Source organism: Anopheles aquasalis, chromosome 3 (assembly GCF_943734665.1).
Source record: "Anopheles aquasalis chromosome 3, idAnoAquaMG_Q_19, whole genome shotgun sequence".
Lineage (NCBI taxonomy): Eukaryota > Metazoa > Arthropoda > Insecta > Diptera > Culicidae > Anopheles > Anopheles aquasalis.
The window spans coordinates 58,486,307-58,511,048 of record NC_064878.1 but is presented as its reverse complement, the minus strand read 5'-3'; the positions used below and the strand labels follow the sequence as shown (position 1 = coordinate 58,511,048).

At 50.2% G+C, this 24,742-nt stretch overlaps 1 protein-coding gene across 1 annotated transcript in view; it reads right to left on the bottom strand.

Annotated features, from left to right (window-relative positions):
- LOC126575950 (eukaryotic translation initiation factor 5B) overlaps positions 1 to 24,742 on the bottom strand; it is a 66,647-nt gene that overhangs the window by 12,687 nt on the left and 29,218 nt on the right. The window contains exons 5-6 of the mRNA XM_050236965.1: positions 22,560 to 22,755; positions 20,993 to 21,100 (exon numbers count right to left, since the gene is read on the bottom strand). Of these exons, the coding sequence (XP_050092922.1) occupies positions 20,993 to 21,100; positions 22,560 to 22,755 (304 nt within the window). The remainder of the gene's footprint in view (positions 1 to 20,992; positions 21,101 to 22,559; positions 22,756 to 24,742) is intronic.

Here is a 24,742-nt window from a genome sequence, read left to right as displayed (position 1 = left end):
CGAAACAGATGATTGAGAATGATAGCAAATGAATTGGCAGTCACAGACCCCGACCCCTTCAGAGGTATTTTTCTTTGATATAAAGGATCGATGATGGGCCAAAAAAGGTGTTGCTAGCGTGTTACTAATAAAATCTCCCGCTGATGTGAACCGCGTGAGGACCCCATCAATACCGGCCTGCGGTGTCCATCTCAGACATGCAGATCAATCAGAGGATGTTTCGTTAAAACAACAACCGCGATCACGCGTGTGAGACACAGAGAAGGAGCCAACACTGGAAAGGTAGGCACGTTAGCACGCGGCCATTCGACAAAACGATCGACAGCACTCTCTCTCCTCAAGCAGCAGCAGCAGCAGCAGCAGCCAAGAATAAGCGGCTGAGGCACCAGCAGGCTGACTGTATCCCTGCATGATTCTCTTTCATGCTTTTTTGTTATTTCCATTCCGACGAACAGTTGCTGTCACCTCCTCCCTCCTGGCCACCTTCTTCTTTTTTTATCGTTCGACTCCATCTGCAACATTTGAACGACTTCCGGTTTATGTTTTCATTCATCAGGAGGCAGCAGCAAACGGTGTCCTCTGGCGGCTTTGTTGGCTGTTCTCCGAAACCGTTCTCGTTGCTGTTTACCGCTCTCTTCGCCATCTCCTCCGGAGGATCGAGCGTGCGAGTGTGCGTGAGTTTTGGTTGTGCTGCAGAGTGATTTTACCCTACAGCAAACGATATCCCTTCATTTTCATTCATGCCACGGGCCAGGGTCCATCATCAGCCGCCACTGGCAGCAGCAGCAGCAGCAGCAACAACAGCAGGAGCATATGATGATTGATACAATTTCGCTCGAGACACCCAGCACTGCTGCTCCTGCGATGGCAGTGAGGGTTGGTGTTCGTGTTTACGTTGTCCAACGCCTGCTCGAAACCTGGACGAACAGCCGGTACCTTGCCTGCATGCGAAGGATAATGGCAGGATCAACGATAGCAACGGGACGGGATAGCAAACAGCAGGCACGCCAGCACGATCGGTCTCGGGATGGCATGATAGAGCTCGCTGGTCAACGGAACACGGAGGATGACCATCGCCACCACCACCAACCGGCATCTGAAACACGACCTCGAGCAGCAGCTGAGGAGGAGGGATCTCGAAATGGTTTTCTGTTCCGTCAGCCGTTCCGTTCCGCTCGACTTGCTTCCATTCTCTCCGCGTGTTTCTCCGGGGTTCTGGGTTTCGGGCGTTTGTTTCCGTTCATTGATTTTGTCGCTCCAGCACCATCGCGATGTGGTGGGATGGTGATGACGCCGCCGGACAACGGGCTGCTGAGATGGTGTGTTTGGACGATTTGCACATAAGAACAACAGAAGAAGGCAAAAACGGTCCGTCCATGCTGCCATCGTGCCCGTTCCTGCAGCGCAGGGGACCGGAAATAGCCTCTGCCAGGCCAAGAGCATTGCTGCTGCTGCTGCACCGAACTGACTGGCCAGGAAAAGATGAGATAGGGAAGGACCGACGATGGTTTCCCTTGTTTTTTTTTTCTCCTCCATCTGTCCATCTGAAAACAATGCAATTGACTGGTGTCTTCTGAAGGAAAAGAAGTCCAAGAAGGCCAAGAAAAACTGAAGAAACGGTTTTTTTTTGGAAACACACTCCTTGTGTTCGCTCCGGTTTTTGTTCCTTCCTGCTGCTGCTGATGGCCCTGTGCCCATCCATCATGTTGCAGTTCAGGGCAGTTCTTTGCGTTTCCTTCTTGGCCTGCTGGTGCTCCGGATACGATGCCCTTAGTTATTCCTTTTTCTTCTAATTTTTTAAACTATTTCGCCACGACTTTTGCTGCCTTTTTTGGTCGGCTCCATCTCTTCGCCGTCCTTCAGACGATAGGTCGGAATGGTACACCAGCGCGTACATGCAAAGTATTTGTCCGCTTTGGTGGATAAAGTATACGAATGTCCTTCTCTAATTAAAGAGAGACACTCTGTTTGGTGTTTTGTTTTAAGAAAATACGTTCGTATAGACTATCTACATTTTTATCATACTGACTTCTAACTAATTCACTTTTCAGACATATTTTCCTCCCTACTTTGATACTCAAGACGAAGAGCAGCTGTATTTATTTCTTATTAAAGTTTTTTTTTGTTTCTAAGGATACTATTTTAACAATTTTGTGAAATTAAAAAGCAATTTGGGCGACAAAGGAGGATGAATGATATTTATCAATTCATCCCAAATTTACTCAATACAAACACATAACAGGTATTATATAAATAGTTAAAAGCTATTACCGTCACTGAATTGTGAAATTTGTTAGAAAAAATATATATATGAAGAATTCAATCTTTGCATCAACTCAATAGAAGTTCAACTGCCGCCACATGATCAGTCGGTGTTCCAGCAGTGCAATCAACAAAATCCAGCACCCAAACCATCACGAGGTCCTCTCGGATGCTTGCTTGCGCTTCGCTTTTATGAATGAGCAACCCTCTTATTATGGAACGCAAGCTTAAAACCAACCGACAACCATTGCTCCTATCGTCCAAGTGGGGTGGTCAGTTGACAGTGAAGAGTCCTAGGTCGATTGAGCCGCCGACAGAGAGAAAGAGCGTGGGAGAGAGAGAGAAAGAGAAAGATGGAGAGCGAGCTAGAGAGCATCTACTCTCGGTTCAGGGGAAAACCGCCCCCGAACGAAACTCCACGCGAAATAATCAAGATTTTATGAATGAAGGTTTTCCCAACCGCGCAAGCCCTCAGGAGGAGGTGTGCGTTGGTGTATCGCGTCACCCTCCCACACAGGCTCACACATACACTCACATACACATTTAAATGTTACAGAATTCGTGTTTGTAGCAATCGTGGGTGGAATTTTCTCAGAGAGCATCAGAGAGAGAGAGAGAGAGAGAGAGAGCGAGCTATAGGCCATCTGGACGTTATTTGGTGGAGAAACAGTTCCATTTGGCCATCGTTTAGACCGAAATCCGGTTGCTAAATGAAGGCCAAAATGTTTTCTGAAGAGATTAACAGCCACATACATACACACCATCACCATCGACCATTCACAACTCGCGTTGCGAGTGAATGACAGAGGGCGAGAGAGAGAACGCGACCATCGTGTGTCTCCCCAGGGGAAAATCGGAATTTTCATTTTCAAGGACCAACGGGATGCGCGCACCGATGCGGACGACCCCACAGAACGGCAACCTCGGGCAACCAGAGAGAGAGAGAGAGAGAGAGAGAGAGAGAGAGAGAGAGAGAGAGAGAGAGAGAGAGAGTTTTCCATTCAATGCAGTGACCGCACCGCATTAGAAAAGCAGCAACGAAGAATGGCATCCCACTTGGCGTTATGAATGATTTCCTTCCTTTTCCCCCGCAATTTTCTTTCTTTTGGGAAAGGAAAAACAACATTTCTTGTTTCGGTTTGTTGTGCGCGCCCACCGCATCGCGAGGTTATTTCTGGACCCACGACGTCGAGAGCGCATTCAACGGCAGCAGTGTGGTAAAAGGGTGGTGCGGTTGGATTGGAACAATGAAATTCATTGCGGACCCCAAACACCGATCAATGGATGGATGGATGGGATGGTTGTGCTAAATATATCCACCAACGCGGGAGGGAGGAACGAAAATTGTGAGCGAATCCGCGACCAACGCGAACGCCCAGCACACAACCGACAACCGGCGACCCCATGGAGCAGTGGACCTGTGGTGTTGGAGCATATTTTTATCGAATTTTTTGCCCCAAAAAGGCAGGAAGATCAGATTTCACGAAACAAATCAACCGACCACAGAGAAGAGCGGTTTTTAAAGAGAATATCCGTATGAATGGTGACCATTGGGAGGAGTAAATGATGGTCCTGGTCAATACGGTCTTTGCAGACGTCGACTGTCCATCCAAGGCAGATGGCTGAGGGGTCGCCAGGTCGGCTTCGGAAAAGCAACCACCACCAGCATCGTTCTCGTATCGGGCCACGACACAACAACACATACATCACGAGTCTCCGGTGTTTTTCGGTCTGCTCAACGGGTTTTCTCGATCCAAGTGTTCCAATATTTGCTTCCCGGTTTGGATAGCTCTCCCTTTGGGGAGAGTCAATAGAAAAAGCGATTGAACGACGAAGTGATGGTGGTGGTGGTGGTGCGCCTTCTGAACCCATTCGAAACCATCTGGAGTTATCATAGTTGACCCTTGAGCTGGTACGATGGTAACAACCCCAGTGAGTGCTATAAGTTTATTTTTCGATCATACGATCAGAGACATGCCCAAGATGTTATTAAAGAAGCACTTATGTGTCCTTCACGACTGAGCGCTGACAATCCGATTCAATCGTCATCAACCTTGAACAGCCAAAGACTGCCACCAACGATTGGAATGAAATTCATCTGCTTCGAATGTATCCAAACATTACAATCATTACCTCCGCCTTCTTCTGCTTTCTCATCGTCCTCAGCGCGTCCACACAGGCATGGATTTCCACGGAATATGGTAGAGCGTACACCGTAGTGTGCCGCGGGCACTAACACGGATCACCCCAGACAGTATGACGACGGCAACGACGACGATGATTTCACACTGTCGCTGTCTGTCGGTCCAACGCAGCGTCACCTAACTGTACCCCACCGACGCTGTCTTACGCTCACACGCCCTTTGCTGGTGCCATCCTACTTGGTGCCATCGGACCGTCCGGGAGCGACCCCTTTGGGTGCATTGCGGTGCGGGTCATTCGAGGCAGCTGCAACTCCAGATGCTGCTGCAGAAGCCCTCGGAGGTGTTCTTTTCCCTGTGGCCTCACCTCGCTCGGCATGGCTTCATTACTAGCACCAGCACCAGCAGCAGCCGCCGCAAACAGAGAGCAGAGTGTCGTAAAGAGAGGAAACGGGTTTTCGAATGGCCACCTCTAGACACGGGGGCCACGGCGGGGGCCAAATGCCGTGTGCCGTGTGTGTTATGCTGTCGCATCAAAGCAGCGAGATTCGGTCGACTGCTGGTGGTGACACGGCCGGAAAGGAAGGACCAGAGTGTCGTCTAACGGCTTCATGATGAAAGGAAAATATTATGCCGATCGATGATGATGATGATGATGACGATGATGATGGTGACAGCGTGCAGCAGGGGAGCATTTACAAGCGAAACGTCTCGCGCAGTGTAGAGGAAGTTTGGTTGGTGGGTTGTGTGGACAAAGGCAAACAAAAAGCACCCCAAAAGTAAACAACTGTGCGCACTCGACCGCGGTCCACCACCGCGGCGGACGGTCGAAGTCGAACATGAACTGTGTGCCGGGAATGGTAGCGGAAGCCTAGAAAAAATGAGCAGCGAAACCCACGATGCACGGAGAATTCGGTGCAATGTGACCACGTTCAGGACTGCGCCAAGCCATCCGGCATGGCATCTCATCAGTACGCGAGCGAGGGCTCCCTCTTTCTTCTCCTCTTCTTTCTTCTGATGGGCTGCCTTGTCTGGCTGCAATGTTAATGGTAACAGTTTACTTTCGAAAGTCGAGAGCCTCCTTCTACCTACGATATGATAATCAGAGTGAGTGAGTGGTCTGGCCGCCGCCGCCGCATGATGGAGAGCACCCACGTGTAGCGCAGGATGTGTTTCACTTGCAGCCCACGCAGCTCGTCAGGCCAGGGGGTGGGGCGGCCGTGGGCCAACCAACGCGCGCACTACCTGCACAAAAGTCGCTCGACGAACTGGGACCACACCGGGGAGGGTGGTACGCGGTGGATTGCGTGGCTCGCGCCACAATCCTTCGTGGGTCGCGCCTCCTCCGGTGGGGGCATATTGATCGAGCTAAACACCTTTCTCGCCCGAGCCGTTGGCGAGATCATAACCATGCCGATGGATACAGGGGGGGCCCATACGTCTCTCTCTCCCGGGAGGGTGCGACGGTTGTGTTTGGAAGGAAATTCGATCCACCGTCATCGTCACCCAGCCACGGAACCAAACGGTGGTGCTGCGCATGGGCGACGATGAGTTATGCGGTGTGCGGTGTTGTAATTGAGTAGAGCGTCGCTATTGCAGGGTGTGAAGAGTTGATATCCGTGTCTATGGGGCAAAACCGTTTAATCCTTTCGTCGTGCTAAGGATGTGCGAATTGCATTCTTACACTGAGGCAGCGCCGAAGAGTGCGAGGAATATGAGGAATGAGATGCGATTGCACAGAAGTTTACAATTCAGTTTTCTCCATCTAACAGCTATACATTCATTCTTTATACTCTGTAAAAGCCCGTGGTGATAGCAGACATGCTTCCATAAGATTATTCACAAACACAACGCACGGTACTTAAAATCCACGAAAAAATATAGAAACAAACCGCATTTGTGCCTCAAGAAGCTATTGGAGAGAGCATGTGAAAGGCATATGAAAAACTAGGAAACATAAAAATGATGACAGTACAAACTGAACGACAATGCCATCGTTATGTACGCAAAAATCATGATCAAAGGATAAGAAAACACTGATACTAACTAACAAACAACTCTTCGGAACAGTATTTCGATCACTTTAAAGGCCTAAAATAAAAGGTTGCAGAAACTATACGGAGAAATACGCATGACTTGCAAATAATCAAAAAAGAAGATAACGCCATCTGTAGCGGTTAGTAAATCCACCGTCAGCCATTAGTAGAAATGTGCCAATGAATGAACACCCAAAAGCAATCGCTAAAAGCACATGTAAAGATCGTTGCTTAAAAATTACATATTCAAATTGTCGATTGTTTATAAAGCCGTAAAGCATGTTCTCCGGTAAATAAAAATCAATATTTTACTGAAACAATGATCCGATGGAGGGGCCCCAAAAATTCGTTGCCATCGATTGCTGATCACATTGCACTCACGTAGATCCCACCTCGTTCCCCTTCTTACGCTACCACGCTGCCTCACCAGAAAACCAGAGAACTTAATGGCACAACAGAAACAGGCCAGTGTCAAACCATTCGCCTTCACCATCGTTCTGGCCACCGACGTGCAATTCCGGCTGATTGACGAGAGTGATTGTCGAAATCAACGACAAACACACCATCATCATATGGAGAAGCCTCAGTCAATCGTGTGATCGTGTGGGATCCACCACCATCCGGATCCGCCTATCCGATCACCCCTTAGGGCACCCCCCCCCCCCCCCCCCCTCACGCATTGGAGGGTCTGAGAATCGTGCGGCCAGACCCCGGGCATGGAAATTAGAATGACACTTGGCAGGCAATCTAACCCAACCCGAAACCGAAACACCATCCGTCCCTCGGTAGCGATTCTTACGCGTGTCACATTCGCATCCGAGGCCACACACCGCCATGGTCCGCTCCTCATTCCCCCCCCCCCCCCCCCCTTGCGGAATTGCGATACTGGCGTTGGCGATATGTAGCGTTATGTGTACGTGCTCCATAGAATCCCCCCTCCCGGGCTTACCTACCCGGTCGTCCAGTCCCGGTTCGGACCCGCGGTTCACACGCCACGATCTTGACGCGATCGTACGCCACGAGATCTATGCTGTTTCTTTGTGTTGTTTGGTTCTTTTTTTATTATTTCCCCAGTAGTGTTTGCCATTCTCTGTGTGTTGCTTGTTATGCTGGCCAGTAGCTGCCAGGCCGGGGGCCCCGGAGAATATATGCTAGACCATCGTTCCCGCAGTGAGTTGCGTAACACATGTGCGTGACGACTGTGATGAATATCAAATCATCATCACCATGGTCGTCGTCGTCGTCTTCGTCATGATCGTGCCACTAGACTAGAGCCGCCTTCGGTGCGGTGCCGGGGGGCGCGAAAGATCGCGAAGAGCGCTAGAAAATGGCTGTGATCTCGTTTCGAACCGGGAGCCCCGAGAACGGATCAGCCCGGAGGTTCACACGCTTTCGCTGATCGCTGGCGAGTTTGCAGTCGAAGCGGTGGTACTACTACTTTTATTGTCACTGCTACTACTACTATCACTGCTGCTGATGCGGCTCTAGGACAACACGATATGCTGCGACAATAACACCATCATCAGGGCACCAGGCGCACCGAAAGGGTGGCCTGTCTTGTGCCACCCATCGGATCGGATCGGATCGGATGGCATCATCTCGAACCTTCGCGCCATGCCACGCCGCGTCCGAACCAAGCTGATAACCGGAAACACCCAAGTCGCACCCTTTGGCGCTAAACTGTCTAGTGCAACTCATCGAAGCGGAGAGACACACGCGGCCAGCCGCGGGTCAGCGCTTCCCTCCGCCGTCAGCATTGTCCGCGGTGGTCCTGGTCCTTATCAGCAGTGCGCATTGCAACCGCCTTTTTGGGGTCATCCTATCAGCGGTATGACAATCGTGTGTCCAATGTGTGTCCATGATGCACGGGGTAGGCGCGTAGCAATTGCCGTTCTATTAATGACGGACAAATTGCGCGTAACGCAGCTTGGCTGGCTTGCGCATTATGAAGGGTGGTCCATTCTCATTTTGCTGGCTCATTCTTCAACTCCGACTTCCGAGAGAGAGAGAGAGAGAGGGAGTCACTTCCTGTTGACGCCACCATTGGATGACTGTAAGGATGAATGATGATGGAAACCCCTGGAAGTGGCTTATCAACTCTCAATTTTTCTCAATATTCTGATAGCTGTCTAGAACCGTGCAATAAAACGAGAACCCAGCCAGCCAGCCAGCCCTGCCAGACATGGGCATCATGCCACTGCTGCTGGACTGGATGGAACATAAAGAGAACCGTGAAACCGCGTCCGTTGACTAGAATAACAGTATTGTAAATCAATCGACCAGAAAGCCGGGCCGGGCAGACACCGACAGTCTAGACAGCTATCCGTCAGGCGTGGACTGCCTAACGCGCTGTACAACGACTGACCGACCGACTGGTCATGTTGTGGCGCAGTTGCGATGTGCCCCCGCCGTCTGCCTTAAGTCCACGTTCCTCCATTTTTAAGTTCCGGTTGCTTGCGTACCTTGCGTGTGGACACTGGTCAGTTACACGGTGTGGTATACGAGGTTATCATCGTGGGAAACGCTTATCGACTACACGCGCACGATCCTTGTGTCCACCGCATCGGCGCTAGCACAAACAGTGTGCTCGCTGCTGCTAATGCTGCCCGCGTCTGGATACATAATTCTCTGTTCCATGCGATTGACTGCGCGGCTCAGGGTCACGGTAACGGTGAGTGGCGCAAGCGCAAGGAACGCCCCACACGGGCCACATCAGCTTATCAGCTCACAGTCACTATTTGTGTTCGCAACATTGACATACATCCACCGAACGAGCTCAGCGAAACAGAGCGCTCTTCATCATCCGGGATCAAAAAAAAAAAAAAAAACTATTGATCGAAGTAAAAGCCGCACCAAGCAACTCGTGCGCAGTCTAGAATGTCGTCGACCACGTGGTGGACTGCGTTTTGCGTCGTTTAGGTCGGAATTCAGCATGTCCGATCTGTCAATGGATTTGGCTTTGACAAGAGGAATGGCACGGAGACACAGCACAGATGTTTTTCTTAATGTTGCCTTTGTGCCAATGTGATTCGTCTATTAATTGAAAGGAATAGATAGTAAATCAATGCTTCATGTGCAATCTTGATGATTAGGTCGTTCACGATATAACAGCACTTTAAGCACGTTTGCTGAACAATTTTGCGTGACAATCTTTTGCAAACGTACCGAGAATATAGTTTTCCAAAAACTGTTGCCAACTATTTCGGAGTCAGGTGAAGCAAAAGATACAAAACTCGATGTACAAGAAAACATACATTTTTGATTCAGCGGGACCAAGAAAAGGGGACGAGAAAGACTACGAAAGTCGGAATAATAACATCCTGATCATCCTGCAGCATCAACTAATCTTAGGAGGACACAGCAGACGCACGATGAAGCCCTGTAATTCCATGTCGAACAGCGGCAGGAACAGGAGAATTAAATTTAATTCGCTTCCGTTTGGACAGCAAAAAAAAAAGGATGGTTGAAACATCGAATCCGGCCCAAAAGCCGAAAAAAACACAACCCAAAAAGTGCCCACAGAAAAAAAAGGTTGCAGTTTCGTTGGAGCTGATGATTTACTGCAAACATCACTCTCCCCCTTAGCGTCCGTTGCAACAGAGCCCCGCGAGACGAGAAGGCAACCTAGGGCACTAGCCCAACGATTCTTCCACTCTGGCCATTCACGGCTTGTGAGTGGTGCAGGTGAACACTGACCGAATCTGCCGGACAGGGGGGCTCAGTGCTAGCCGGTAGGTTAACAAACAGCGGACGATGCGATGCGGTGCGTGTTACGCCTCGTCTGCACAAAGTTAAGTTTGATACAAATTACGAAAGAACACAGAACAAGACACAGAGAAAAAAAAACAAAGACAACAACCTCAGTGGCGCAGCAAGCAACATAAATTAAAGATCCACCTCCTGGGCCACGCCACGGGCCGACGGACGAAAGGAAAGGCTATAATTTGCAAACGAATTTTTAAAAGCCCCTCGTGGTGGTGGTGGTGGTGGTGATGGGTGTGTTCCTGGCCTTTTGGCCAAACCAAACGCGATAAAGTAAAAACCACAACCACGCGCCCGAGTGGTAGAAAGAGAGGCGAAGATCGTAAAGAGGAAACCAATCCAGGGGTGGTGGTGGTGGCAGGAGTGTCCATGTCGGCGGCAGGACAGCAGCCTTATCAGACAGGCAGACGAAAAAAAAAGAAGGAAGAATTGATCGCATGTATCTGCTGCAGAACCGCGTTCTACCGTCACGTATTCCCTTGTTTCCGATTCCGATGGCCGCCAAGCGCGCACCCTCGAGAGAAAGAGAGCATCAAAAGGGACGCGGTGCGGTGTCTGGTGAGGTGGCGAGCGAGCGCGGCCTAAGCATAAAATCAAAACAGGAAGCCCCCAAGATGTTCGATGATCATCGTGGCGCGCAATCGGTTCACTTTGCACCGACCGGCCTGCCTCCGGGGGGAGGTTCTCCAAAAAAAACCGAAAACCATTTATCCGGCTTAGCTCCCCACTGTGGTTCGGGTGTCCGGGGACTATCCGTCCTCCGTTTTTGCACACAGGCCAGGATCACGGGTTTGGGGCCGATCCACTCCAATGGATCCGCTCGTTCAACATGATATGCCATGCTCAGAATGATGAGCATCATGCGCACCCGCCAGATACCACCAGAACACCTCGGAGCGGTCGGTTGGTCTCCCTTGTGCCAAGGCAAAGAGAACGATCGAGCGGCAAAGAAAGAGAGAAATTAAAAACGGACACTTCCGGCGTGTGTTTTTATTATTCTCGAGCCCTTAGCTCGTGGGGGGAGGAAAAAAGGAGTGTATCACACTCCCGGGGGGGAATGGCAAACCGATATGTCGTCATCCTCTAACGCGTCGCTGGCTAACGATGACCGCAGACAGACACTTTTCTACCCATTTTTTGCAAACTCAGCTGCTAACTCGTCGAAACCCCCTTTTCTGAAGCTGAAAGTTGATGTCAGTTCGATAGCTCAATGGCTTAAACCCATTTCCTATTCGCTTCGATAATGAAGATCATTTCCACGCATACTGGATACTGGAGAGGAAGAAGAGGATGAAGAGGAGCTGGAACCCAATATAGGAGTCGCTGCCCCGAAGGGTTTCGATGATCATCTTCGTTTACGATCATATTAGCGGAGCGTTACGGAGAACCGAGGAACCGAGGGGAGGGGGTTCAAATGAGATAAGCTAACAACCGAGCCCCGTCCGGTGTGTTGTTAGTGTGGATTCAAAGAATCACTCGAGACGATCGCTCCGGGACGGCGACGGGTGTGTTCTTCTTGCACAGCCTCTAACTAACCACCGCGTCCTTCCCTTTCTCAAATAACCCTCTCCTGGGCTGGGTGTCTGTGCCCAGGAAAAGGGATGTAGAGCTGCCAGCAACCAAGAAGCAGCAGAATAACGCGAGAGCACGGACGGATAGCAGACGGCGACGACAGAGAGAGAGAGAGAGAGAGAGAGAGAGAGAGAGAGAGAGAGAGAGAGAGAGAGACGACCATCGAGAGCATCGCTCATCGATCTTAATTTTCATGAATGAACAACAAACGCTCCAAATTAGAAGTAACACGAGAACGCGTATCATAAGTTCTGCTGCCCACTAGCCTTTCGGGAAGGGGGGGTCGGAGGGTCCGCGTGAACAGGTTCCAGCAACGCTGTTGCTCTGGTGCCGGTGGTGGTAATCAGCGAGAGCATCCCATCCGTTCGTTCGTTCGTTCGTTGGTTGCTACACCCTTTCCGTGTCTCAAGAAGCTCACAGGCCCAGAGGGAACAGTAGACACCGGAGACGGTGCAGAGGGCAACGAGGGAGGATGGATGGTGACGGTGTGTAACCGGCGGCACACCGGCGACCGGAAGTGGGGTCCGATATCGCCTTTGCCCGGTGAGACCCTTCGAGGAGGAATCGACCTGCAACGATGATTGTGGTCAGCTCGCCCGGCCATTCAAGGTGGTGCCAAGGGACGAGAGGAGAACGCCGAAAGATAATCTTGAAATTTGTTATTAATTTATAGTTTTCGTTGCCCTGCGTTTGCGTCCGACCGGTCAGTGTGTGTGCGAAGGACAGGAAGCGCTGTTCCCCGGTAGTCACGACAGGCGATCGTTTTAATGACGGAAAGAAAGCACGGCGAGGAGGAGGAGGAGGAGCGATCCCGGAGCGAAGAGAAACTTGTCTGGCAGGTGGAGCAGCAGTAGCCGCGCGTAATCAGGGTTTCTTTTTTTGTGAGACTTTTCCCTGTGTGTTTTTTTTGTTGTTGTTTGGGTTGGATTTGGTTGGATAGCCTCATGCAAAAGGAAACATCGTGTCGCCGATCGTGATGATTGTCGGTCAGGATGATGGTTGGGCCCGGTAGGGTAGAACCCAAACTACAACTGGATGGTGCACTGTAAATGGTCTTCCAGCAGCTCCCGGGATAGCACCGTTCATTGGTTTGGTTAATGAATGTTAGGTAATCGAAGTCCGCGCTGTGCAATGCCGCTAAGGAGGTTACAATACAAAGTGTGGTTCCTTTTTCCTTCCTATGTGCGACGGATAGAGCGGAGCAACGCAATTTACATGAGTATCTAGGGCAGTAGCGCGAATGACGAAAGAAATTGGACCACAACTGTCTAAAACTTTGAGTCAAATTGTTTCCTGGTGATAACGAACTAGCATCTGAGCAGAGAAAAGCAGATCGATTGTAGAGCATTAGATCCCCCGATCACAGGACTCACTCGTTGAGCTACATTGATAGCAGGACAATCACCATGGACGATGCATTGGTGTGTTTTCGAGACAACCAATGAACCAATCCATCGATATCAGTTTTCATCCAAACCAATTTTCAGTTTTATTTTTCTGTTAAAAGGCTCTGCAATCACCAAGGAAGCCCTCCAATGCTGCCGAAACCGAGAAGCTAAAGCTCGGACAAGAAAAGGCTGAACAGAACACAAGCAAACCGGCAAACCGACGAGGAGAGCGCGCGCGCGAGAGAGAGAGAGAGCGGACGAATGTCCAATTAAGACTCCACTCGCGCTGGCCAGGTCCAAATTAAACATAATTCATAGCGCGAGCGCGAGCGCGAGCAACCACCACCGTCAGGCGGAGAGGTTCTTGCCTCATTTCCTGGCCTGACCCCTTTTTTACCTCCCTTCCCTCCCCTAATCTCCTCCGCAAGGGGCTCTGCGACCGCAAATAGAGAGGATGCTGCTGCCGGTGCCCTCTTGCCGGAAAGATTCTACCGCGGTTACGATTAGATTAGATTACGGGGTTTGGTCGTCGCGTCGCGTCGCGTCCGTCGTCGTCGTCTTCCTCAACCTGCCTGCCTTGGTTAGTGTTTATTCATATGCGCGCCTAGATTGGTGGCGAGGTCATTTGTGTGGTTTTTGTTGTTGCCTTTTGCTGTTGTGTTGTCCCAGAACCCAGAATTATGGACCAGCACCGTTCCGGTGAGGCAGTGATCGCGATGAAATTAAGTTCTAAAATCCGGGAAGTGGGGATGCGCACGGTCATAAATAAATCAATAATTGTTTCTAATTTTTTCCTTCCATCCGCAACCATCGGCTCGGGCGGTGAGTGTATGCTCGAGATCCAGGGGTCAGGTTTAATTGGATTGACCAACACACTAGCGCACAGGAACGCTTGGCGTGGCTTCCGCTGCCAGAGAGCTGGGTTTTGATTACAGTCAGTGGCGCGGGCGCGCGCGCGTTCGCGTTCAACTGACCATTCGTGTTGTGTTACCAGTTATGCCCGTCCGTCTAGAACTGGAAGACTGTTGTTTCGGGCACATTGATTAGTGCGGTCGATGATAGTGGACTGGCCTGGTAGGACAAGAGGAGAAACCAGGTCATAATGAGGTAATGAGAGGAATGAATCCTTTCAGAGTTCTATGTATCGAAGAACTCACCGCTCACAAGCCTGTGCACTTCAGCTGATTGTCTGGGATGTCCGGAACACTCGGACAAACAGGTCGGAATGAAGAACTAAAAATACGCCCAATGAAATGGAAATCAAGTATCACCCCTGAGACGTGTCAAACCCACGCATCAAGGGTCCTAGTCTTCCCGACACGTCGTCGATTTCGTCCTTTTGTCTGTGCTCCGACGAAACACCGGAAGAAGGTCGACGGATGCTGCGGATGCGGCCGTTGTGCAGGAAGCGGCACATAATCACTGTCCGTTTCTCTCTCTCTCTCTCTCTCTTTCTCTTCTAAAAATAGAAAAGGTAAATATAAACAGATTCGGCAGTGACTGTTTGGTGTAGTCGCCTGCCATGAAGATTTATGCCATAGACCACGCATGGGGTTGAGTGCTTGCTGGATTATGTTCCCCATGGACCATTCATCGGTACGATGGCTAGACGAGCGAACAGTCAATATCCTTCCATTGCTATTGAAGAGCCATCCAATTGATTCACGGTCACAGGACCAACCATCCTCCTTCCGCCCTTCTTCCTATAGCCCTCCTTCTTCCTTTCTAGCGTCATTCAGGTTGGTTGTTGAGGAGTATTCGTGTCCGAAATTAGAACACAATTAGAAACGGTATTGAAGATTAGTAGCTCTAAGCATGTCTTTCAATATCGATGATGAGGGGCAGCCGGCAGCAGCATTCTGTTTTAGACAGTTTAGAGGCAAACTGATCTAAATCCGATTGACCTTAACAAACAGCATCCAATATCTGCTTCGAATACACCATCGCTAACGCCAACTCTGGCACACTAATCCAACAAGCGAAGCGCCTCCAGACGATTCGACGCAATTAACTTCTGTGCCTCATACCAGGGGCATGGATTAGCAATGGCAGCAGCAAAGGGGGTAATGAAATCGAAATAGCCTCACGTAGCCCGGCACTCCCCGTATGCTCTTCACTTTTGCAGCCAGACCGGACGTCCCGCCGCTCGGTGCTTCGCCACCGAAACATCGGGGGAACATATGGAACCGGCAGACGGATCGGACGGTCGGAACGGACGAAGAAAACGAAAGGCTAAAACGGAAATAATTCCCCATTTTGCTTCGCGCTCGTAGTTCGTGCCTCGTGGGGTTCGTCCGTTCTAGCCGGAAGTGAACCGGAAGTGCCTGGGTCGTCCCATGGGGATTCCACGGTGCGCCGAAGCCGGATGTACAAACCGGAAGCAGGCAGGGCAGATGGCGCGAGGCACGAGAGAGAGAGAGAGCAAGAACGGAGGAACCGGATGAGTTTGAAGATGTTTTAGAGCCGGAACTGGGAAATCAATGCGCGTTCGCTACGGTTCCATCGTCGGCCAGCGAGGCCACACCGCAGAAACCGATGAGCTGGAGAGGAAACATTCAGAATCTTCCGTGAAACCCGATTGTCGATGGCTGAGTCGATGGGGAAATCTATTTAACATGGAACAGAAAAAACAAAATACTGAGCCAGGAAGGAATGGGGAAGCCCGGAATTGAGAGGCAATTCAGCGATTAGATAACTCGAGCGGGCTTTAAAAAGTTTAATTAGATAGAGATATTCCGTTCATCCAAGCTTACATGGCTTGAACCGGTCAAATCGTGTTCGTCTCTCACAAAATGGACTCAATGCAAAACTTCACGGATCAGTTTCGATTGATTTGAAGTAGTTAATTTGTTTCCAACTAAAAGACAAAGTACCAACGATGAATATGAACCTTTTGAAACTTTGTGAAGCTACTTACAAACAGCATCACGTATATAATACAAAAATTTATCATCGATTAAAGAGTATCCAGAATGTGGAAGGTGCTCTTGTAGATAACATTTTTTTTCTGGTAAGCGAGGGCACTTTCCGCTGCTTCCAAGACACTGACCTCGTGACGGATCTACGCCATCGCCATCGAACTCAAACGCAACGGCTCAAATGTTGACCAGAGCAGAACAAACCACGCACCTTGTAAAAACAGTTCAATTCGGCGGAATGATGAAAATATGCTTCTCACATCATCATTACCATTATCATCATCATCATCAACGTCTACGTCGTTGTCGTCATCGTTGTCGGTGGACAGCAGCAGCAGCAGCAACATAACAACAACAGCCGCCTACACGACGACGACGACGACGACGACTTTGGCCCATTTTCGGCGGCCAGAGCATATCCAAAGCTCCATCATCCCCCCCCCCCCCCCAATCATCCACACCGCTTTCGTTAAGCGAGAAGCGGATGGTTCAGCATCCGAAAAAGGAATAGCAACGGGCAGGAATATGAAAAACAGAAACGAAGAAAAGCAAAAACAACATTCCAACATTACGCCCTCGCTGCCAGGCCGGCCGCTGCTCGAGAGGATGCTCTCGATGATTGTTTTTGATTCGCCATACGCATCCCATCATATCCTCTCTCTCTCTCTCTCTCTCTCTCTGTCTTCTCTTCAACGTGTCATCGCATCGTTGATGGTCCCCTCCTTTTTTCCGTCTGCGCCCCACGAGCAAGAGGCATCATCGTTTGCGGAGGTGGACATTTGGGATGTGATCGAAAATAGCGACTTGAGACGCACGGAGACGGTTGAATGGAAGCAGCAGCACGAGGAGCAGGCAGCAGCTCTACCGTGCAGCAGCGACGCACTCGAGAGGGCGTCTTCAAGACGCTTCTTTGATCTTAGGAACCGCCGGGAGCCCGGAATAGTGTACAGCCAACCAACCAACCAACCAACGAACCGGAGCATGTGTGCGGCCGCCGCCTGGACGCCAAGAAACCGTTCAATCTGCCTAACGATCGGGGGCCCCATATTTCCATTCACACTTCTGAGCACATACATACACACAAGCAGTACCAGAGCGTGACCGTGGCCATTCATGGATCCGGTGTCTCTCTCACGTTCGGTCGACCGTTCATTCATGAGCTCTGGCGCTGCTGCTGCTGCTGCTGCTGCGTAGTATCGTAACATTCCGGAACCGTTCTTTAAACCATCATCTCCCTCCACTCGACCCACCCTGGAGCATTGCCTTTGCCGCTCGAGCCGAAGATCGCGTGAGAACGGAAGCAGATGTCCGCGAATCATCCGGAGCCATCCCCCGGCGGTGCCCACAGCGAGAGTCAGCGCTACGACCTATAGAGGGTAGAGACTTCAAATTTGAGAAAAAATAAATAACCAACCGACAGACCGACCGACCGACCGACCGACCGTGCCGGCGGTCGAATTCCAATCCATTAACGGAGCCGGAAGTAAAATGGAAGAAGAACAAGACCGGCAAAAACCGGCCACTGTTGAATGGTAGACGGATCTGCTGTTACGATGAAGAAGTAGAAGGTTCGTAACGCTCGTACGCCGCGAGCCAGAGCAGTGGATAGAAACACACAAACGCACCGGAACAGTTCCGGTCGAAAGCAGCATAACGAGCGATCACCACCACCGCCCATTAACTCTCAGACCCGATATCAAGCCCCTTACCGGAAGAATAACATCCGGAATCCGGAGATCGCACATGCGTGTGTGCTTCATCAATCGGCGACTTTCTTGTCTCCATTCTTTCGCCACGCTAAGCCACACCACGCCACGCCACTGCTGGGAGAACGGGGTATGATGAGCGGGAGGAAATGAAGAGTTTACGATCAGGGCGGGTGGTGGTGGTGGTGGTGGTGGTGGTGCGTTGTCGTATCCCGCATCACACGGCGTGGGCATCGTAATGAATGAAAGTCAAACAGAGACGGCCGCGGCTGCGTAGCGCTCTCTCACTCATCCATACTTCCTTCCGGTTTGAAAGGGTGGGAAGGGGGGGGGGGGAGGTTGGTTTCGGGGGTGGTGACTGTTTGCAGCAGGCATATGGTAGGGTTTCAAGTTTCTCCGGAACGTGACCATGGAGTAGCGTCGGCAACGGCAGCAGATGGATGACGCTGCAAACCGAAGCGACGGAACGAGAGATGATCATGATGATCATGGTTGCTAAGTCGCCGATCCACCAGTCGGTTTTGGATTGACGGAAATTGATCAAGTTGTTATCGTCGTGATCGTTTGGGATGTGCTCGCACAGCAAAAGCCCTTTTTGACGATGCAAATTTAAATGCCACAGGTATCGAAAGAGCAGCAACGGCTCGATCGCATCGAACGATCGAAATGAGTAACTGTATCTAAAGCATTGGATGATATGGGATGCTTGGTTGTTTGCGTCTTTTATCTAGTGCCAATAATACTGATTAAGATTCTAAACATACAGCTCGTGCGTCATTATATATGTTTAAAAAAAATGCTGATTAACATGCTGATCCAAAAACATGGTAGATATTTTAGTTAAACAATAACGAAAGTTTAAAGCAAAATGTTATTTTAATAATCCCGCTCAAACCTTTTGTCTATCACTCAAGTCAACTTCGAGTTCATTTCCGAAAACGGGTTGAAATACTGTAATGATCCACCATATACTCCGTAAAGTGCTATTGTACTTGGTATTTCAAGTGTTTCAACGCCAATCAGGTTTATGCTTTCACCAACTACGACAACTTTTCATTCAATTCATCGAAGATGTTGTATGCTGTTTCACAAATGAGCCAATGAGTAGCAGAAATCAGTAAGGGCTATATGACACGCTTTTGCAACTAATTTTAACGCTTATTGATATGTTTTGTTACTTTCTTCAAGTTTGCAACATTATGCAGAGGCACAAACGAGTTTTCTTATTAGCAGAATATCCCTGCGATCAAAACAAAAAAAACTTGTGTATAATAAACCTTCTGCAACGCCACGTAACCTCTTCTTCTACCTTACGACGTGCTGTGTGTAAAATTTACAATCTTACGATCGGAGGGAAAACACAACATAAACTCATCCCCAACCCCAGAGTGTGGTACACACGAAGAGACACATAAATTGTGCCACCAACCCTCGCCACACCACACGGACGGTGGTGCGGTTGGTGCCCCCTTCTTCTGGCCGTGTGTAATGTTAGTTTGTGTGTGGTGTGGTGTCCGGAAGGAAGTAGAAAATTGATGCGTATACAATCCGTCAAGCGGCACACAGAAGTTGACTGAGGGGGCTCCTCCTTCGCTGCCTCTGCCTGCCTTCCTGTAAACTCCCTTTCCGCTGCGTGCAAGCTGACGTTGCTGCTGCGTCGCTGCTGCCGGTTTGTTGCTACGCGGCATAACCACTGTCCCTGCCTCACCGCAACCCGGATTTTGCCCCTACGTTGACGACGACGACGACGACTGCCCGGCCGAGAGATCGTTAAGCCATTTTATGAATGAATGGAAACGCGACTGAATGAAATCGAACGAACCCCGTGTCTGCCGAACGCATGAACGGGGCCTGCCAAGGTCTCCTCTCTGCTCGGCGACGTCAGCGGGGTGGTGGGTTTTTACTCAATGAAAGCGTAAATTACTTTACCCCCGGCTTCCCCGGCCCATTGACGGGCGATGGCGGCGCCGTCTCGCGCACCCTCCTGCTCGCTCGCTGCTCACGGAGCTTAGGAGGAAGTACCGAGCGCACCAAGCAGGCACGGATCGGTGGTGCTAACGTGTCGCACACACTCTTCGGGGTTTGCGGCTGATGGTTGTTCCTGCAAACCGCCCCCGGGGGCGGCTAGGAAGCCAATTCATTACCGTCGATCGAATGCGACGGCTCTAATGGCGGGGTTGGGTTGCGTAAATTGTTGCGTGTCCGGTCAGGGCAGCACTAGGAGTCAGTCACCATCACAACGACGACGGCAGGGAGTCAGTGAAGCGGCTACCCGGGTTGGTTGTTTGCTTGGACAGATTCCTGTGCAAAGTTTACCGAAGCTCTTTTGTTGTTTCTAGCCACGAGGGTGCTCGAGTCGAGCTCCGTCCGGCCGGCTTATAGCTTAGGGACGGCTTATAGAGAGCGTCTTATCTGAGTGGATCAATCTCAGCTCGCATCGGCGACGGAAGTGCGTGCTACGCTCATCGAACACGTGCCCTCTCCTTTGGCGACCACCAGACGGACCACCAGCTGCGAACGATCACCGGACGCAACCCGTACCACCGTAGAGGGGTTTGCTGGCTGGCTTTGAAGAGTCCCTCCTCGCAGTCGTTTGCTTCGTCGCCGCCGTCGTCGTCGTCGTCGTCGTCAACAGCGTCGCCACCGGCACAGCGGACCCGTTGACGGTGTGACAGGCGCAAACGGAATAATAATGATTCGTAATGATTTCCGCTGGTGTTCGAGTTCGGAGAATTTTAATTATTATTTGCATACATTCTGTTTCAACCCTGGGGGAAAAGGGCGGAAAGGGAGGTTCGCTTCATCGAAGCACAGTCGTCACCAGTCGTACGGTGTGGCGCGGTGTATGTTTGTCAAACCCGTTGGCAGAAGCAAGACGTGAAGCAAACATATTCTGACAGGCGCGCCGCCGTCGCCATCGGTCATCGGTTGCTACCGCGGCCAGCCACAAGCCAACCAGCCGGCCATCGACGAAGGTGGTAAACGAAAATGTTATCTGCTGATTCCACTGTACCACCGGGACACGGAAGAAGACCCATCCATTTCGAGGCCAAAACACGGTACACGGAATGTTTTGGTACAGTTTAAAGCAGCTATCCGATAGAACCGTAAATCACCGAACTGCGAACTGTCGTTCGCTCGAGTCGACTGACTGTAAACCAAAGTCAGTCACGCGAGTTAGAATATGTTCTGTTGATAGCCACTTACCTCTTTGCTGGGAACACATATTGGCGTGCCTTCCTTGATGACTCCTGCTTCCACTATGACACCCATTACGATCGGATCGCGAGAATTGAATATAAACTGAGGTAGAATCTGGAAGATAGAGAAGCAAATAAATGGGTTTTAGGACAATAAATCGATCGACCACCCTTTTGGTTTATAACAAATGAATAAATAGTTAAGTAAAATGGTTAAGCCCATTATACTGATCAATCTTCAAAGACGATTAATTCGCGGCAAACGATAAACCTCGATCTCGTTCGTCGCCACCGTGTTGCTACGCTAGCAAGTGTTCATTAAGTGCTTTGTATGGCGCGCTTGGCGACGCACCTGCGCGCCAATCAATGAAACCTCAGCCGGTGGAACGGTATCCGGTGGATCCGGTATGTGAATCCTACGACTAGTCCATACTACCGTCTACCATAACCTTAAACGGATTAAATGGCCGTGTTTATAACAAAAAATAATAATAAAATAAAGTCCCGTAAGCCTACGGCTACGATATATCTACCCACTAGCAGAGAGATACAGTAAACTTATTTTCCGTGCCACAATAGCGGCCGGATGTGCTTAATGTATGAGTGTGTTCGCGATCCCATTCACGGTGGAGTTGAATGATAGTATGCAACGCTCTGATGTGTGAGCAACAATTCATGCGTTACCGTGTAGATTATAGGATGAATTGAGCCAGCGAGATGACAGAGCTATTTGTCTGCCAGTGTGGACTGTTTAAGTTTGTTATCATAATTGTAACAAATGAGTAAGAATTCAAATTAAACCCTGTGCATGCTTATCAAAATCATGTGTTCTAATCATAGCAGAAAGAGCCGGGAAAAGTAAGATTTATGCGGGCGAACAACGGAGCAGCAGTTCGTGAACTCATACGGCCACACTGGCTACTCACAACATACACTGTTGTGTATTCGGCTCATTAGCGGCAATTTCATTCCGATTTGGTTTCTGCCTAGCCACAAATCGCCCTGCTCAATGAACCGGGGCACACCGCGCAACGCGTGCGCAATGGAGACCCCACCCCGGCTGGCCACCATCGGCGACCTTGGACTTATAAATAAAATTACGCTATTTCATTCGAACATCGTGGCACCGTCTGGCATTGATTGAGGTTCCTCTTCTCCTTTGGCAAACAGTAAATAAAAAAACAAAAACAAAATAAAAGAAACACTCCTATACCGGCATAGAAAGAGACCGAAGCGAACGCACGCGAGCGAGCGCGCACGCGCACTAGCACATACAGCGTACCTCTGTGTGAGGTGGAAGGGGGGGGGGGGGGGGGATCCGATTCCGCGATGATCATTATTTATAAAGGACGCTGGCATTGATGGTAGTGGCGATCGCGAGCCACCACCATTCATTGATCGTGATTGCGTAGCATGCTGTCGGGGCTTGTGAATCGAACACAAGCGCGAAAGAATGAATGATTTGCAATTGATCTTTACATGTGTGCGACCACTAGTAGTGCCCATAAGCCTTCGGTAATCATTAAGATTGAGCGAAACATTGGACGTGAACGGCCGGATGGGCACAAACGTACCTTAAGCTTGCACGGGAACACGGCGATCGATTTGAACTCATCACGTTTGCGCTGTCGGATCTCCTCGCGGTACGCCATGAACTTGTCGAACAGATGGTAGATGATGTCCGCCTGGAAGATCTTCACGCCCAGATTGTCAGCCAGCTCTTGTGCGTCTCGCTCGATTTTCACATCAAAGGCCAGAATCGTTGCATATCTGTGAGAAGTAGAGAGGAAGTGGTCAGATAGCAGAGAAGTTGCCGGGGTAACCGGAATGCAATAAATAATTAAAAAAAAAATAAAGGCTAGTGTGAAAACAATCGTGACTTCTTAAGCTCAAGTCAAGCTGTAATGGGTTTAACGTAGAAAAATGATTATTTCATAACAATATCTGCCATTTAACCTCCTAATCCTAAACGAAACCCCGCCATAATGATGATTGCGTAACCAGTCCTACATCAATCCATACATCAATCTATGGTATGTAGTTCGTATAAACCATCGATTTCTCGGAGAACCAGACGCAAAATTACATTTCTCGAGCTTCTCGAAATCGAACACTCCATCCCGATGGCCGTAAGCAAGCAGAGCTGGCGGCCAAATCTGCATCCGTCATCTTGACACGATTTAATGACGGATGCGCTCGGTGCTCCATTAAAAAACGACGACGCCGCCGCCGCCGCCGCCACCGGATGGTAGTTAAACTTTTATGCGTTTTTATGCGCCAAGCAAACTGCAATCTGCGGCAATGACTGGTGTCGACAGCAGCAGCGGAAACCGCGCGGAATGACAAACTCGGTTCATAAGTGGACTCAGCAGCAGCATTCTCGCCCGGGATCCGGCGGAACACACAAACCATAACCCAGAAATCAAAGCCATTAAAGTGCGGGTTCCAATGAGATTTTATGACCCACACGTGTGGTACAGCAGCGGCTCCATCAATCCGCTGTCGGGGCCGCCGCTATGCAAGTGTCTCGGAGTGCGGCGGTGTCCTTCAATCATCTCGGTGTTCGGACTTTTTTTTTGGGAAAGTACTTGACATGACCTCATTATTTTCGGGAATTTTCGGGCCGGTTTCAGACCGACCGGCCTATCGGGAAACCTGGAACCGTTGCGGACACCCGGTTGCGGTGCGCGGCTCCCGGGTCACACATACATGAACCTGCAGCACGATGCATGCACTCATATCGTGACCCAATTGTGAATGTTTGTTCCGAAATATGGTTTTATGACCGCATAAAACTCCTATTTCGTCCGCGACCGACCGCTGCAAACAGAAACAGTAACAGAGCACCACATGAGCGAGGTTGAGGTCGTAAAATGATTACTGTGCGCTCCTGGTAACCGGACGCACTAGAGATGGAAGGAGCGGGTTGCAGTCACACTGCAGTTACTGGAAGCCGGTGCCGTAGCCTTCCAGAAGTTTTGAAAAGGCTAAACCGATAGTTTCGAGGTTGCCCGTTCCAATGCGGGTTACAATGTTGCGTCTATCGATTCCGCAGCACATTCTATTGCCCCCGATCGTACCATATTGCGCTCCCGCCTCAATAACAAGCCAATCAACGATCAAACGCTCTCTGCTGCCGGCTGTGACTGTGGCGATCACACCTTCGCACCTTGGCACTACACAAAACCAATGACGCGATGCCGCGTATGCGTGTCGAAGGGAGCATTGCACCATTCGCGCGAACCGCTGGCTGGAGCGATAAATGGACGTTTGATGGAGTTGACAGTTTGCAGGAGGCGTATATGGCGCACGGTGCGTAGGTGCGCGCAGACTACTCGCCAACACCGCCAAGATCAGCGCGCCCGGTTGACGGTTCCATTCACTCGCTGCTGGGGAGGTTCGCTTCCGTAGGAGTATTTGGATATTACAATTTTTCATAACACTTTCCAGCCGCCTTCGGGGAGGGGAAAGGAGAGCAGTGGGTGGGGGGAGATTCGAGCGCATTCATGCCGGAAACATGTGGGTGGAGAGAATCTGGAATGGAATGTACAGAGGCTTCGAGCACAATGGCGACAGTGGCTGCCACATCACGATCACCGCCGTACGATGATATCTGCGAAAGGTTTGAGGAGAACAGCGTGTGTACATGTGAATGTGCCCGGGGCTTGGGGAGACTGGCGGCGTCCCCATTGGGAAAGGGGAATAGCTCTTGCCTTCGATTTGCTAAGTGTAACCCATTCCTTACTGATGCTTACCA